This window comes from Ranitomeya variabilis, chromosome 3 (genome assembly GCF_051348905.1).
Source record: "Ranitomeya variabilis isolate aRanVar5 chromosome 3, aRanVar5.hap1, whole genome shotgun sequence".
NCBI lineage: Eukaryota > Metazoa > Chordata > Amphibia > Anura > Dendrobatidae > Ranitomeya > Ranitomeya variabilis.
Genome location: NC_135234.1, coordinates 676,712,051 through 676,725,680, shown reverse-complemented (window position 1 = coordinate 676,725,680; position 13,630 = coordinate 676,712,051). Strand labels below are relative to the sequence as shown.

Sequence of the window (13,630 nt, the reverse complement as noted above, 5' to 3'; positions counted from 1 at the left end):
AGGCACAAAGTGACGATTAATGAAGGGAAAAAAACGCGTCATTCCTCGGCGCCATGTTGGTATTCGCAGAGAAAATAGGGTGTACCACTATGGCGCCAGTGGGACCTCCTACTTCTAGCAGTAACCCGCTCCGATGGTACCCGGTATACAGCCACGGTATTACTGCGTCACTGTCCCCAAATACCGCCGTCAGCTGAGGCTGAGCCTGAGCCTCATTTGCTGGCTGTAGCCCCGCCCCCGGCGGCCATCTCTGACCACTTCCGGTGAGGGCGTGCTGATAGCAGCGCGCGCCTCCTCTCCCCCTCCCAGACCAGCAGAGGCAGCAGCAGAAGCCGCAGCTCCCGCCAGCCCCTCCCGCCGTCGCCATTCCTCGCCCGCCCGGCTCTCTCCTTCCCTCCCTCCCCGGGGCCCCTCGCCTCCGGACCGTTCCTTCCTCCCCATTCATCCCTTGTTTTTCCCTTCCCCCTCTCTTCCCATCCCCGTTCTCTGTGTGCCGCACACCCCGTCCTGTCTAACTCGGAAGGTAAGCGCCGCCTTGTCCCTGAGCTGCGGCCTCGCCCGGGCTTTGTGACTGCGCTGCTGACTAGGCCGTGACTACTAGAGGCTGCACCATGTGAGGCGCCGCACCGTCATGGCCTCCTCCTGTTAACCCCCTCTCTGCCAGCAGTGACCATGTGACCGGCCGCCCCCTGTCCTACCACGCGGCCTCTGCTTACAGGCGCAGAGCCACCATCATCCCCGGGCCTGCTGCCTCTGCGCTGTGTCGCAGCTCCCAGTGGGGAGTGTTTCCCTCAGCTCTGTAGTGACTACGTGCTGGAAAGCTGTGCCCTGTACACAAGCTGGGCATGGACCCCGGGCACTCACAGCAGCAGCTCGGAGATAAGGTAGTTCCTGGCAGTGTTGGGGGTCTGCTCACCTCCCTTACGTCAGGTAGTGATCATACATGCTGCATGGCTGGTGTCACTTGTTAGGTGTCGTCCATGGTGATCCCAGTCTTTATGCTTGCTGCCCACCAGTGAGGTGATCCCTAATGGTAGCTTGCCAGGGCACTTATGCCAATCACGAACTCACTTTCTTGTAATAAGTGACTGTCCCTTCTACGTCCTTGTAGAAGGACTGTAAAATAAGTATTCAACGACCTCTAGGTCTGGAGACCTTTGTGCCTGGGCACTGCAGAACTGTGGTTAGTCCTACAGAACTAGTTAACATTGCATCTGGGCTGTTCAGAGACTCACAGCAGCTGCTGCCGTGATTGCCCGCCATGCCAAGGTGTCCTGGGACACAGCAGCTCGCCTGAAGCCATCTCCTGCACATGCTGCCTGGCAGCCTCCCAGCTCTTCGTCATCCTGTATCTGACCTACTTCTGTGCTGGAGGTTGGTACACGATGATATGTTGGCCTTGTAGTTGCAGTGAAGGTGGTTAACGGACAGCTCGCTCCTGCTGGGTCTCTATTATTGGAGGGGTGGTGTTATTCCTGTACTTGGGTCACATCACGAGATTACGTGGCATCATTGTCTTTACCTTCAGGTCTTGGTGGATCTGTTGGGGTATGTGCCTGCAGCGGCCAGATTTTACAGCATTGTAGATGGGATTTCTACAAATTGCATGTCTGCTATGCGTGCATGTGAGCATGCGGATCACCCCCAGACACTGACATGCGGTGCGTCTTTCGAGACCGCAGCATGTCAATTTCTCTTGCGGAGTCATAAATATGCTGCATCTAAAGCACTGATTGAACGTAGTCTTAAAATAGACTGAAGGTAATGGTATTACTTGTCTGCTAAATCACCTGCTCGTGCTGCCAGGCTTGCATCTCTGCAGCATTTGTCATCTTTAGCCAGTGACTTACAGTTGCTATCCCTTCTGCAGTTAACAGTACTGGAACCTTGGTTTATACCTGCTGTCGTGAAACTACTCCCGTCATTAAGGTTTGATGGGAGTTTTTCACAACAGTTGGTGTGGCAGTTGCTCACCAATATTTTGCACCACCTCTTCTCATTTTAACTGCACCTGGAAAAACCCCTTTAAAGTTGTATGTCCAATGCTGCCTTTGTAGAATGGTCATCAGTTATTATCAAACTCGCCTTGCAGCGTGAACCTCAATTCAGCATCTGGCAGTGGTAATTGCACCTTGTACAGAACGTGGTCAGATCTGTTTCCTGTAATATACTTTCCGCTAGTCACAGTATAGATGTGAGAAGCCATAAGGATGTCGGGACTACAAAATGGTTAGTTTACTCTTAAACTGCAGGCTTGGTCAAGTCTTCGTTCAATCCATCATGACAAGGTCATACCCTGCCCATCCGCATGTGCAGTGTGTAGGAGGCTCTCTGACAATGTGTGATAAGACTACTTGCTGCTGTATGGAAGCCACATGTCTCTTCACCATGTGCTCCCATGACCTTGGGCTTTGTGTAGTCTCTAATTTGGAGAACAGGTGGCATACAACAGCTTCCATGTAGTGATGGGCCTGCAGGCCATGGTTGGTGTCTGATCTCTCTAAGGCCATGCTGCACATTGGTGTTGAAAGCCGCACCTCTAAAACTTGTTGACAATTTTGCAAGTTAGTAATGGTCTAAACATTGGCACTGAGGATGGCGCTCTGTTAAATGCTGCATAAGATCACTGCCAGTTTCAGCTGCGGGGCACACCGGTACCGGCATGTTTCTTTTCGTCTGCCTTCATTAAAGGTCAGCGGTAGGTCGCGTGTCCCTGGTGATTTGAGGCAAGGGCTTAGCTTCTCTCCATCTCAGTGTAGGTTCTATCATCTTATTTTCTAGCTTTTCAGTGATCTCTGATAAATGACTCGGCATGTGATAAGGGGTGATCTGTAGATGATGGGGCCTTTTTTCATACTGATGGCTTCCAGTGATTGTGTGAAAACTGGCGGTGACTGCCATCTATTGCTGAATGGCTTATAAACATGAAGCTCCCTCTTTAATCAGATTTCATAGAGCTTTTTATTCACTCGCCCTGTAACTGTACGGCTGTGCAGCAAAGAACAAAGCGGCTACTGTGTCTCCATGGTCGCCAGCATTTAAAGAGAATTTAATCTACTTCATAGTCTGAACATCCTGACCCGGGAAGTTTGTGTTGCCGTTCTGGCATCCTCGGGCTTTCATAACTCATTCATTATGAACAGTGTGGAATGTCTGCTGATGGAGGGAAGCTTCTCTGTTTCCCTAAACTTGCCTTGTACACTAGCCTAGCTGCTAACTGTTGTGCCAGTCCTCCCTTTGAGGGTTTACCCTGCTTTTATTAGGATTTACTGCTTCCAGTCCAATATAACCTGTCTTTGGGAGCAGTAGGGCAGATTTATGACTGTCCTTAATTTAGACAACTATAGAACTAAATCTGCTGTTTGTCACTCATACAAATCGTGCAGTTTGCTTGGTGCTCCTTTCTTATGCCTCCTCTTGGCTGGCTTACCTTACATAGATGTGCTGCACTTAAATGTGCAAACCATTAATAATCTAGGGCATTTTACTTCTCCAGGTAATCGGACCCCTGTTCTAGATACTGCTGATATTTTAAATTGGCTCTTGGTCTTTTTTTGGTCTCAATCACGCCAGTTTTTTTTTCCCATCAGTCGCAATCCATCTGATTTTGAAAAAAAAACATCCGTTGTAGATTGTGAAACTGATGCGACTGATCCGTATTTTTTTTGCCAAATCCGACTAGCTGATCCGGCTAATTGTATCCTAAAAAAAATCGGAGCATGCTCAGTTAAAAAAAAAAAAAAAAAAAAAAAAATGGAATCAGTCACTGGATTCAGTCATTTGACAGATCCGGCGCCATAGGCTTCCATTGTTGCAAACGACGGATCAGTCGCTGTCCGTGTGGGTTTTTTTTTTTTTTTTTTGGACACAAATGTTACTAGTCCGTTGTCTCCGGCTGCCGGACAAACAATTTTCAGATAGATCTGGCGAACGACAGGTGAATCGTGAGGCCATCTGTCGCAATCAGTCTAATACAAGTCTGAGAAAAAGCTGGATCCTTTGGCATCAGTTGCCAGATCACTTTTTTTTTTTTTAATTCAAAATTCGACGGATTGCGACTGATGGCAAAAAACGGATATGTGAAAGGGGCCTTGGATGTCAGTGACTTCCCCAAGGGAGGTGCTGTGGTTCTCTGCTGCACCCTTTAAAATTGGTTTGTAAAGGTATGTTTCCACTATCCGGATAGCTGGCTCTTTGGACGGAGCGGAAAACTCGCTCCACCCCCTTCTATACGCACGGTGGTTCCGGATGTGTTCATTGCACACATCCGGAATCTCTGCACCCCATTCATAGGGCCCTTGTTTTACCTTGCGGCGATGGAGCGTCGCCGCAAGGTAAACTGGCATGCTGCGATCTAAAAAGATGCGCCGCATGTCAGGAAACACAGGGCCGCCGGATGCGTGTTCGCACGCATAGTGGAGACAGGATTTCATAAAATCCCCTCCACTATGCTGTAACATCTGGATGCTGCGTATTGAACTCTGCAGCTCTACGCAGTGTTCAATCCGCAGCTATTCCGGATGTAATCTGGCCTGTGGACACACACTCCAAGTCCTACGATGCTGGTAGTACCCAATAAGTGAAGGTGAAAATATAGGCACAGTTAAAGAAACACTGATATTAAAGATTGTCCATTACTAGAATGACCCTTTCTCAATCTGAGTGTTTCCCTCTGTTAAAATAAAAAGGCTTTCTCACCTCCAGTGTCTGCACCGTTCCATTTGTCAGCACTAGCTCTCCTGTAAGTCGTTTACGTCACGTGACCCCAAACCCCCCCACCACCCCAGGCGTTTTTTAACTAAAAGCCACTTGCGCAGCACTAATGCTGCATTCTGTCAAGGTGGATTTAAGTTGAGGTCCCTGCAAACGCTGAAATAATCGCTTTTATAATGTGCCCCTCATACCTGAATTTGTCAGGGGGGTGTGTATATATATATATATGTGTGTGTGTGTATGTGTATATATATATATATATATATATATATATATATTTTATTTATTTTTTTCCCCCTAACACAAACGCCTCCTAGCTGTCACTTGGGGCCTCCGGGCGCCGCCTCCATTTCCTTCATGAACTTCCCTGGTGCCTGCGCTGTAAGTTTGAATTGCAGCGCAAACTGCGCATGCTTGAAAAAAAATAACTTACAGCGCCTGGGACGTTCAGGAAGGAAATCGAGTATAATAACGGTGCTGTACAGGAGAAGGGGTTACATACAAATTACAGATACCACTTAGGCTGTGTGCACACGTTGCTGATTTTTCGCGATAACGCTATAAAACCGCAAAAAAAAGCATACAATATGCATCCCATCATTTAGAATGAATTCCGCATGTTTTTTGCACATGATGCGTTTTTTTCCACACAAAAAACGCATCGCGGTAAAAAATGCAGCATGTTCATTAATTTTGCAGTTTTTTTGCGGATTTCCCACTATAAAATGCATTGGGGAAATGTCCAGAAAAAAACGCGGCAAAAACGCATGCCGATTTCTTGCAGAAAATTTCAGGTTTTTCTCAGGAATTTTCTGCAAGAAATCCTGACGTGTGCACATAGCCTTAGGGTACTGTCACACATTGAAATTTCCATCGCTACGACGTTACGATTCGTGACGTTCTAGCGATATCGTTACGATATCGCTGTGTCTGACACGCTACTGCGATCAGACACCCTGCTGAGAATCGTACGTCGTAGCAGATCGTTTGGAACTTTCTTTCGTCGCTTGATCACCCGCTGACATCGCTGGATCGTTGTGTGTGACAGCGATCCAGCGATGTCTTCGCTTGTAACCAGGGTAAACATCGGGTAACTAAGCGCAGGGCCGCGCTTAGTAACCCGATGTTTACCCTGGTTACCAGCGTAAACGTAAAAAAACAAACCGTACATACTCACCCGTAGGTGTCCTTCAGGTCCCTTGCCGTCTGCTTCCTGCTCTGAGTGCCGGCCGGAAAGTGAGAGCAGAGCGCAGCGGTGCTGTGATCTGCTCTCACTGTACGGCTGCACTCAGAGCAGGAAGCAGACGGCAAGGGACCTGAAGGACACCGACGGGTGAGTATGTACTGTTTGTTTTTTTACGTTTACGCTGGTAACCAGGGTAAACATCGGGTTACTAAGCGCGGCCCTGCGCTTAGTTACCCGATGTTTACCCTGGTTACCCGGGGACTTCGGCATCGCTCCAGCGCCGTGATTGCAACGTGTGACCGCAGTCTACAACGCTGGAGCGATGATCATACGACGCTGCGACGTCACGAATCGTGCTGTCGCAGTGATGAAAATTTCAATGTGTGACGGTACCCTTACAGTAAACAAACTAACAATCACAGGCTGATACAGAGAGGCGAGGACCCTGCCCTAGAGGTCTTATATTCTACAGGATGGTGGGGAAGGAGACAATAGGTTGGGGGGGAGGGTTGCAGCAGCTCCGGTGTTGGTGAGGAGGCAGCGGAATCAGTGCAGGCTGTACCTGAAGCAGTTTTATCTGCTTACATATGTGGCTTCTAATGTCACCCTGTAATTGATAGTAAAATGTTGTTTTTATCTAATTTGATTGTTCATAGCGCCTTCTTCACACGTGATGAAATTGTACTTTCCCCCGTCCTTGTTTTCTGGACATATCTGTCGGTTGGTGGGAGGTGGCAGTACCATATACACATCAGATGGTCTTGCCAAAACTTGGATACAGCTTGTGTTCCTGTGAAGACCTTACATTGGCCATGTGCCTCAATTATGGTTTATATGAAATAGAAATGGGCAGGAGCGTGGAGGATTCTATCTTCATGTATTCTGTAGCTTCAGATAAAAAGTTGTCTATCTTCATGTTCTTCAGATAAATTGAAGTCTCTTTTGTTCTAGTCTTGTCTTCTCCTGTGACCAAAGACTGCATTGCTCATCCTCTGGCTGTTGTGCCGATTGAACAGAACTTGTCTCATCATGGACACCGGTGTTATTGAAGGAGGCCTGAATGTTACCCTCACCATCAGGCTGCTGATGCATGGCAAGGTAGGTGCATTATTTAAACCTGCTTGGGCTATTTTAACCAGTGTTTCCTTGATGCCAGTGTAACCTTACATTAAGTGGACATTGTCGCTTTTGGAGAAGACTTCCCGGATGATCACTGTATGCAGCAAAGTCTGGCCCCTGATAAAGGGTGTGCCAAGTGACGGGCATATTCTGTATGCTTTTTAGGGATTATGAACAATCTCCTTAATTACTATAACCAATTATAAAGCCAATTTACAGTATGTATCAAATGTTAAATTCTACTTTAAGCTGAGAAATTGCTTAACTCGGCTGTTTGGGTGTTCATTGTTTTCAGCGTATATTTACTAAAACAAAATCTTGACTGTTGGGCACACCTAAACCATATTAACTCCAAGGTTTGCATCCAGTCTTCCAAGCAGAACCAGCTTTAGCAAACTCTTACTTTTAGTGAGGAGGCTTTTGGTATGTGTACACATCTTTGTGGTGTACCTGCACTTTTTTCTCCCATCTTGTCAGTCCTGTGGTGGCTTGAAGAAGCAGCCTGAATTGGTGTATTTTAGCCACTCCATAGCTATCAAAGCCTGAAGCTGTTACATGATGAAAGTCAGAACATATGCACAGCTTTGCATATGTTTTGGTGTTTTTGCATCCTTCCAGGCTTAGTCTACCTGAAAGACCTCTTGTGTAAATATTCATTATTGCACGGCAGCAGCTTTAGAAGAGAACATATCTTTCACTTTTTATTTTTTTCACATCCGATCTTAATCACTTCCTTATAAAAATGTAATGTATGACATTATCAGCACTTCATTTATTTTTCAGGAAGTTGGTAGCATCATTGGAAAGAAAGGAGAGTCTGTTAAAAAAATGCGTGAAGAGGTAAGTTCTTAGCCATAACATGGCTGCTATGATTTGGAGGGAGGACAAGTGTGTGTGTGTGTGTGTGTGTGTGTTGCATAATTAAGATATTTAGTTGTGGTTACGGGGATGATCTGCAAAATGAAAGAATCTCTAAGTTAAACCTTAAAAAATGCCAAAACATCTAACTTTCTCCCATATTCCTGATAATGAAAGTACGTACTAGTAGAGCACTAAGCACTGCTCCAGTGGCTTATTTATTTATTTTTTTCTCCTGCCACTGGAGTGATGTTTTAAGCACAGGTCCTCTGCCTCAGTATTCTATTCTCTCCAGTATCTTCAGTTGTTTGTTCTTTTTTTTGTTTTTTTTTTCTCCCACCGACCTAGTACTTTGATGCCTCCTTGTGAGTGCAGCTGTTGACTGGCCGGAACTCAGAAGTTACGTCATGAGCTCTCAATGAAAGTCTTGAGAGCCCGAACAAGGCTTTCCTTGACTAGCATTAATTAGTAACCTCCAGCGTGCCATGACATTGGAGCAGCCTGCAGGTCACAAACTGCAAGAGACTGAGCGGCATTAACAGAATAATGCTGGAAGGTGTGTATCAGGTGCCCATCAGGTGTGAGGGGAACACAGACGGCTCCATGATCCACAGAACCATTACCCTTCTAGGTAACGTTATATTGCCATCTGCTCTCTGTATGCATCTGGGATATTGATTGTAACTCAAGTTGTGCTTTAAAGAATTCTGAGCATGAATATTCATCATGGCAGATTTGTGAGACAGCATTTTGTATTTGCTAACGATCCAAAAATGGCAACTACAACTATTGTCAAATGGCTTTTTTTTCTTATTTTGTCTCAAATTGTTGAATACTTGTGCTCTGCTTCACTGGCAACTTCTTTTCTAGTCACATGTTGTTCCCAATGTCATCTTGTTCATGTGTTAACCTTGAAGTGCTGCCAAATTAAAAAGCTTTAACAATGGTTGTATCTAGGGGCAAAGTGTTATTAATGGAAAGACTGTATAACAGCAGCCCTACACACAGTAATTGATAAGAAATAGTTCAGAATTATAGTCCTGTGACTTGCATGCAAATTGAGGTAATAAAGATGGTCAGAGGGAGGAAGGTGCATAATAAGGGCATGGTTGCCACACTAACAATCAACACCTTGCATCTTATAATATAGTTACAAGTTTGTGCAGAAGAACTACAGTGAGTTGGCATGTCCACTCATGAAGGTTCTTTGGTAGATGAACTTGAGTGCAGTTTAATCTATATTTATTTTTTTAGCTTGGCATGATGTGGCTAAGACCAATTGTGAATGGCTACTTCTTGCTCCTCTAAACTAGTTCCCAACCTGAAATAAAGAATCTGGAGTGCAACTGCATTGAGAAGCAGATTGATATTTGGTGGTAGTGCATTTTACATTTCTTATATACTCCTACATGGATGTGTAATGTAATCATAATGACGTAAAATTAATTGTTTCCTTGCCAGTTAGAGACTGGCACCATGCTGGCAACATTCAAGTAGCATTTTGCTCTGATGGAAAGCTTCCTGGGCCTCTGCCTACATGACCACCCTGCCTGGCCCCAAGTTTCACCCTTATTATGCTTTAGACAGGCTAATCCAAATTATTGTATCGCTGTGAGTTGTACTCTGGGCCAGTAACAAAGCTGGTGCTTTGTAGACTAAGCATATAAGACACAAATTTGAAACCAGTGTCGGGGATCCTCCATTGTGTTGCAATTTTTTTACACAAATTTTAACATTTCCATGTCACTGGTAAACAGTCAGTAGTGGTAGGCAGAGCTAACAAAATTGTTACATGTTTAATTAAGCAGGGAGAGATTAGGCTGTTAAGAATGTACTGCCCAATTATGGGAAGTAGTTTTACTCTGTGCACACGTCAGGATTCCTTGTAGAAATTTCCTGAATAAAGCTGGAGACATTTTCTGCATGAAATCCGCATGCATTTTTTTTTTTTTTTTGCGTTTTTCTCGCATCTTTTCCGGAGGTTCCCAATGCGATAATATAGTGGGGAAATCCGCAAAATTAATGAACATGCTGCATTTTTTATCACTATGCACAAAAATTGCAGAATGCATTATAAATGATGGGATGCATATGTGCGTTTTTTTAAAGCGGTTTTATAGCTAAAAAAACGTGAAAAATCCTGAACGTGTACATACAGCCTTACTCAAGACACCTCTGAACTAGAAAAGTCCATCTAGTTCCTTTAGCTAATCATGCCACATGTTTATCTAATGTTTGGTTAGTGTTGGCCTTAATGAAGTGGCCCTCTGCTTGGATAACCCAAATTGTTTTGTGCTTATATAGAGCAATCGTATTCCACAGCTTTTCAGACATTCACTGTCCCCATTGGGGCTCACAATCTAAATTCCCTATCGGTATGCCTTTGGTGTGTGGTTGGAAACCGGAGAACCCAGAGGAAACCCACACAAATTCAAACTCTTTACAGATGTTGTCCTTGGTGGGATTTTAACCCAGCGCTGCAAAGAAAGTGTGAAGCACCGAGCCACAGTGCTAAAGATTGTACTCTACTTGCACTGGCACTGCTCCATTGGTTAGTGCCAGGTCTCTTAGCAATTGTACCCTTGCCTACAGTTTTCACATGCCCACTGACTGCTAGTATAATAACTTCATCATGGCAGATGTCAACTCAAATGAAATACTGATGAGCAATTGCTGATTGACTGCAGTGCTCATGGTGACCTGGCATCACTAGAACTGAGCTGGCGTGTGAGTAAGCTTCACTCATGCTCAGGGCACCAGGGCATTTAAATGTTGTCCAAGAAGTTGACTACCCCTTAAAGTGTAGCTAACTCTCTACCACAGAGATGAGCAAAGAATTTGGTAAAGAAAATTAATCATTCAGGTGGGGTAACAAAAATAAAATCTTTTAAAATTCTGCAACAATCGTGACTACATGGTAGCCTAAGTTTTATATATATTTTAGCATCTTTGCATCCTACAACTAGTGACGGATGCACACTACTTCATACTATACTAATCCAGACTTGGACCAGACCTTTTCACTGATTATTCATACCTAGTGTTGAGCATTCCGATACCGCAAGTATCGGAATTCCGATACTTGCGGTATCGGAATTCCGATACCGAGATCCGATACTTCTGTGGTATCGGGAATCGGAAGTTCCCAGTGTATGGTTCCCAGGGTCTGAAGGAGAAGAAACTCTCCTTCTGGCCCTGGGATCCATATCCATGTAAAAAATAAAGAAAATAAAAAATATTGATATACTCACCTCTCCGGAGGCCCCTGGACATCACCGCTGGTAACCGGCAACCTGCTTTGCTTAAAATGAGCGCGTTCAGGACCTTCCATGATGTCACGGCTTCTGATTGGTCGCGTGCCGCTCATGTGACCGCCACGCGACCAGTCACAAGCCGTGACGTAATTCTCAGGTCCTAAATTCCTAGAATTCGGAATTTAGGACCTGAGAATGATGTCACGGCTTGTGATTGGTCGCGTGGCGGTCACATGAGCGGCACGCAACCAATCAGAAGCCGTGACGTCATGGAAGGCCCTAAACGCGCTCATTTTAAGCAAAGAAGGCTGCCGGTTACCAGCGGTGATGTCCAGGGGCCTCTGGAGAGGTGAGTATATCAATATTTTTTATTTTCATTCTTTATTTTACACAGTAATATGGATCCCAGGGCCTGAAGGAGTTTCCTCTCCTTCAGACCCTGGGAACCATCAGGATACCTTCCGATACTTGGTGTCCCATTGACTTGTATTGGTATCGGCGATATCCGATACTTTTCGGGTATCGGCCGATACTATCCGATACCGATACTTTCAAGTATCGGACGGTATCGCTCAACACTCTTCATACCCAATCTTTACTCGACAAAGTGAAACCTTCCACATCCCCTGCTGATTACGCAATGGTGGGTCTGGTGCGAAAGTAGGATACTTAAAGGGCCTGGTTTTAATTATTTATTTCTTTATAGAAAACCTTTTGGTGGAAACCCTGACTTCAAATACAGGTTTTTCCCATACTAACTTCTGACAGTTGGTATGAACAAGACTTTTTTGCTCAATAAGTAACTTTGGTGACCAAACCTTGAGCAATTCACTCTTGGGGAAAGACGTACAGAGATGCATATCCAACTTTTTGCTTACTTGCAGGCGACAAGTTGTGGTAGATGCCTCTGCACCATCTGTTTCTGAATCCCAAACTTTCTGCAAGACCATCTCAATAGGCTGTATATCTGAATATAACACGTCCACGACAGGCCATCCTTGTCAAACTTCCAATACCTGACATTGAAATCACCTACTTAACGACCACGATAACGTACTCTAAGTGTTTAAAAAAAAAAAGTTTCCTTCTGTCAGTGTTAAAAATGACCCTAAGTATTTTCCACAGACCTTTTATTTTCCTATCCATTGGCTATACAATGGTTATCTACACAGCTGATAAATGCTTCCGATGTGATGTCCACCAAACAAATTTTATTCAGTGGTTGTGTAAGGGAATACTGGCTGAAGATCAGACTCTTGAAACACTGGACCTTCTTTGTCCTTCAATATACTCTGGGGCTTAATTTGTAGATGAAACTTTGTATTTTTTGAGTTGTCTGTCCTTAAACTTTTTTTACCCATTTTAATGGGAACATTTTGTTGCTTTTCTGCCTGTAAAATCCAGAACAAAATGAAGACACATTTTCTAGTTTTGTTTATATTTTCAAAAAATCCATTTATAATACTTATGCTTTTGTCTATATATTTCATATTTTGTTGAAATATACAAAAACAAATTTATATTGTAGTAGCATGCTTTATTGTCCATGTTTTATGTAATACCCTGAACTTTTCAACCCTGGTTTTTCACGTTATACTTTTGAATATAATCAAAAACTTGTATAACCTTTTTTTATAAAGGCGTAGTGAATATAAATGCTTGTTTTTGTTTTTTGTTTTTTTCTTTAGAGTGGGGCACGGATAAACATCTCAGAAGGCAACTGCCCTGAACGCATTATCACCCTAGCTGGCCCAACAAATGCTATCTTTAAAGCTTTCTCAATGATTATTGATAAACTGGAAGAGGTAAGATTAACCTGTACATTTTGTCATCGAGGATGTTTGTTCCTGGAATTCTGTGTATAGAAGACTAATTTGCATTAACAATTTTTGCCTAGGATATCAGCAGCTCCATGACAAACAGTACAGCATCCAGCAAACCACCAGTGACTCTGCGTCTGGTAGTTCCTGCAAGTCAGTGTGGATCTCTAATTGGAAAAGGAGGTTGTAAAATAAAGGAAATCAGAGAGGTGAGTTCTGTATTGATTCATTGGATGAGAAAATTGCACATGTCTATTGTTGCCTTCTCATGTTCCTGGATTTTAATGTGGTTATCTGCTTTGTATTCTGTCCTATGGAACGGTAACCTACAGCTACAGGTTATGTTCAAAATGGCACAGAATTATTGTGCTGTTTGATTTATAGCCTGTTGGTACTTATGAGCACATTCCCAGCCTGCAGTGATGACTTGCAGGCTGTTGTGTGACTGTGCATATATCACAGCCTGTTCCACAGAGTAGTGGGCTCTCTCCGTAGAGGACTGATAACTAGGGAGTCCCCACTGTAATGTCGTTTCTTCTAGCAGCCAAAACAAAACCTGTTATTCCCCCTCCATGGAACGCTAAATTCAGCCGACCATCCTTTTTACACTAAGGCCAGGTTCACATTGCGTTAACAGCAGCCCGTTAACGCATGTGTTTGTCGTCGCGCTAGTGCAGATA

General features: G+C 44.3%; 1 protein-coding gene across 8 annotated transcripts in view; it reads left to right on the top strand.

Annotated features, from left to right (window-relative positions):
• The first annotated feature begins 207 nt into the window (after nt 1-207).
• Nucleotides 208-13,630, top strand: part of PCBP2 (poly(rC) binding protein 2) — a 36,900-nt gene continuing 23,477 nt past the window's right edge. For 7 of the 8 annotated variants that reach the window (XM_077297984.1, XM_077297982.1, XM_077297978.1 and 4 more), the window contains exons 1-5: nt 306-523; nt 6,851-6,997; nt 7,802-7,858; nt 12,819-12,935; nt 13,028-13,159. In XM_077297984.1, coding sequence (XP_077154099.1) covers nt 6,929-6,997; nt 7,802-7,858; nt 12,819-12,935; nt 13,028-13,159 — 375 coding nt within the window. In that variant the 5' untranslated portion in view covers nt 306-523; nt 6,851-6,928. Of the gene's footprint in view, nt 524-6,850; nt 6,998-7,801; nt 7,859-12,818; nt 12,936-13,027; nt 13,160-13,630 lie in introns of all 8 variants that reach the window. The other variant, XM_077297980.1, reaches the window with a different exon arrangement.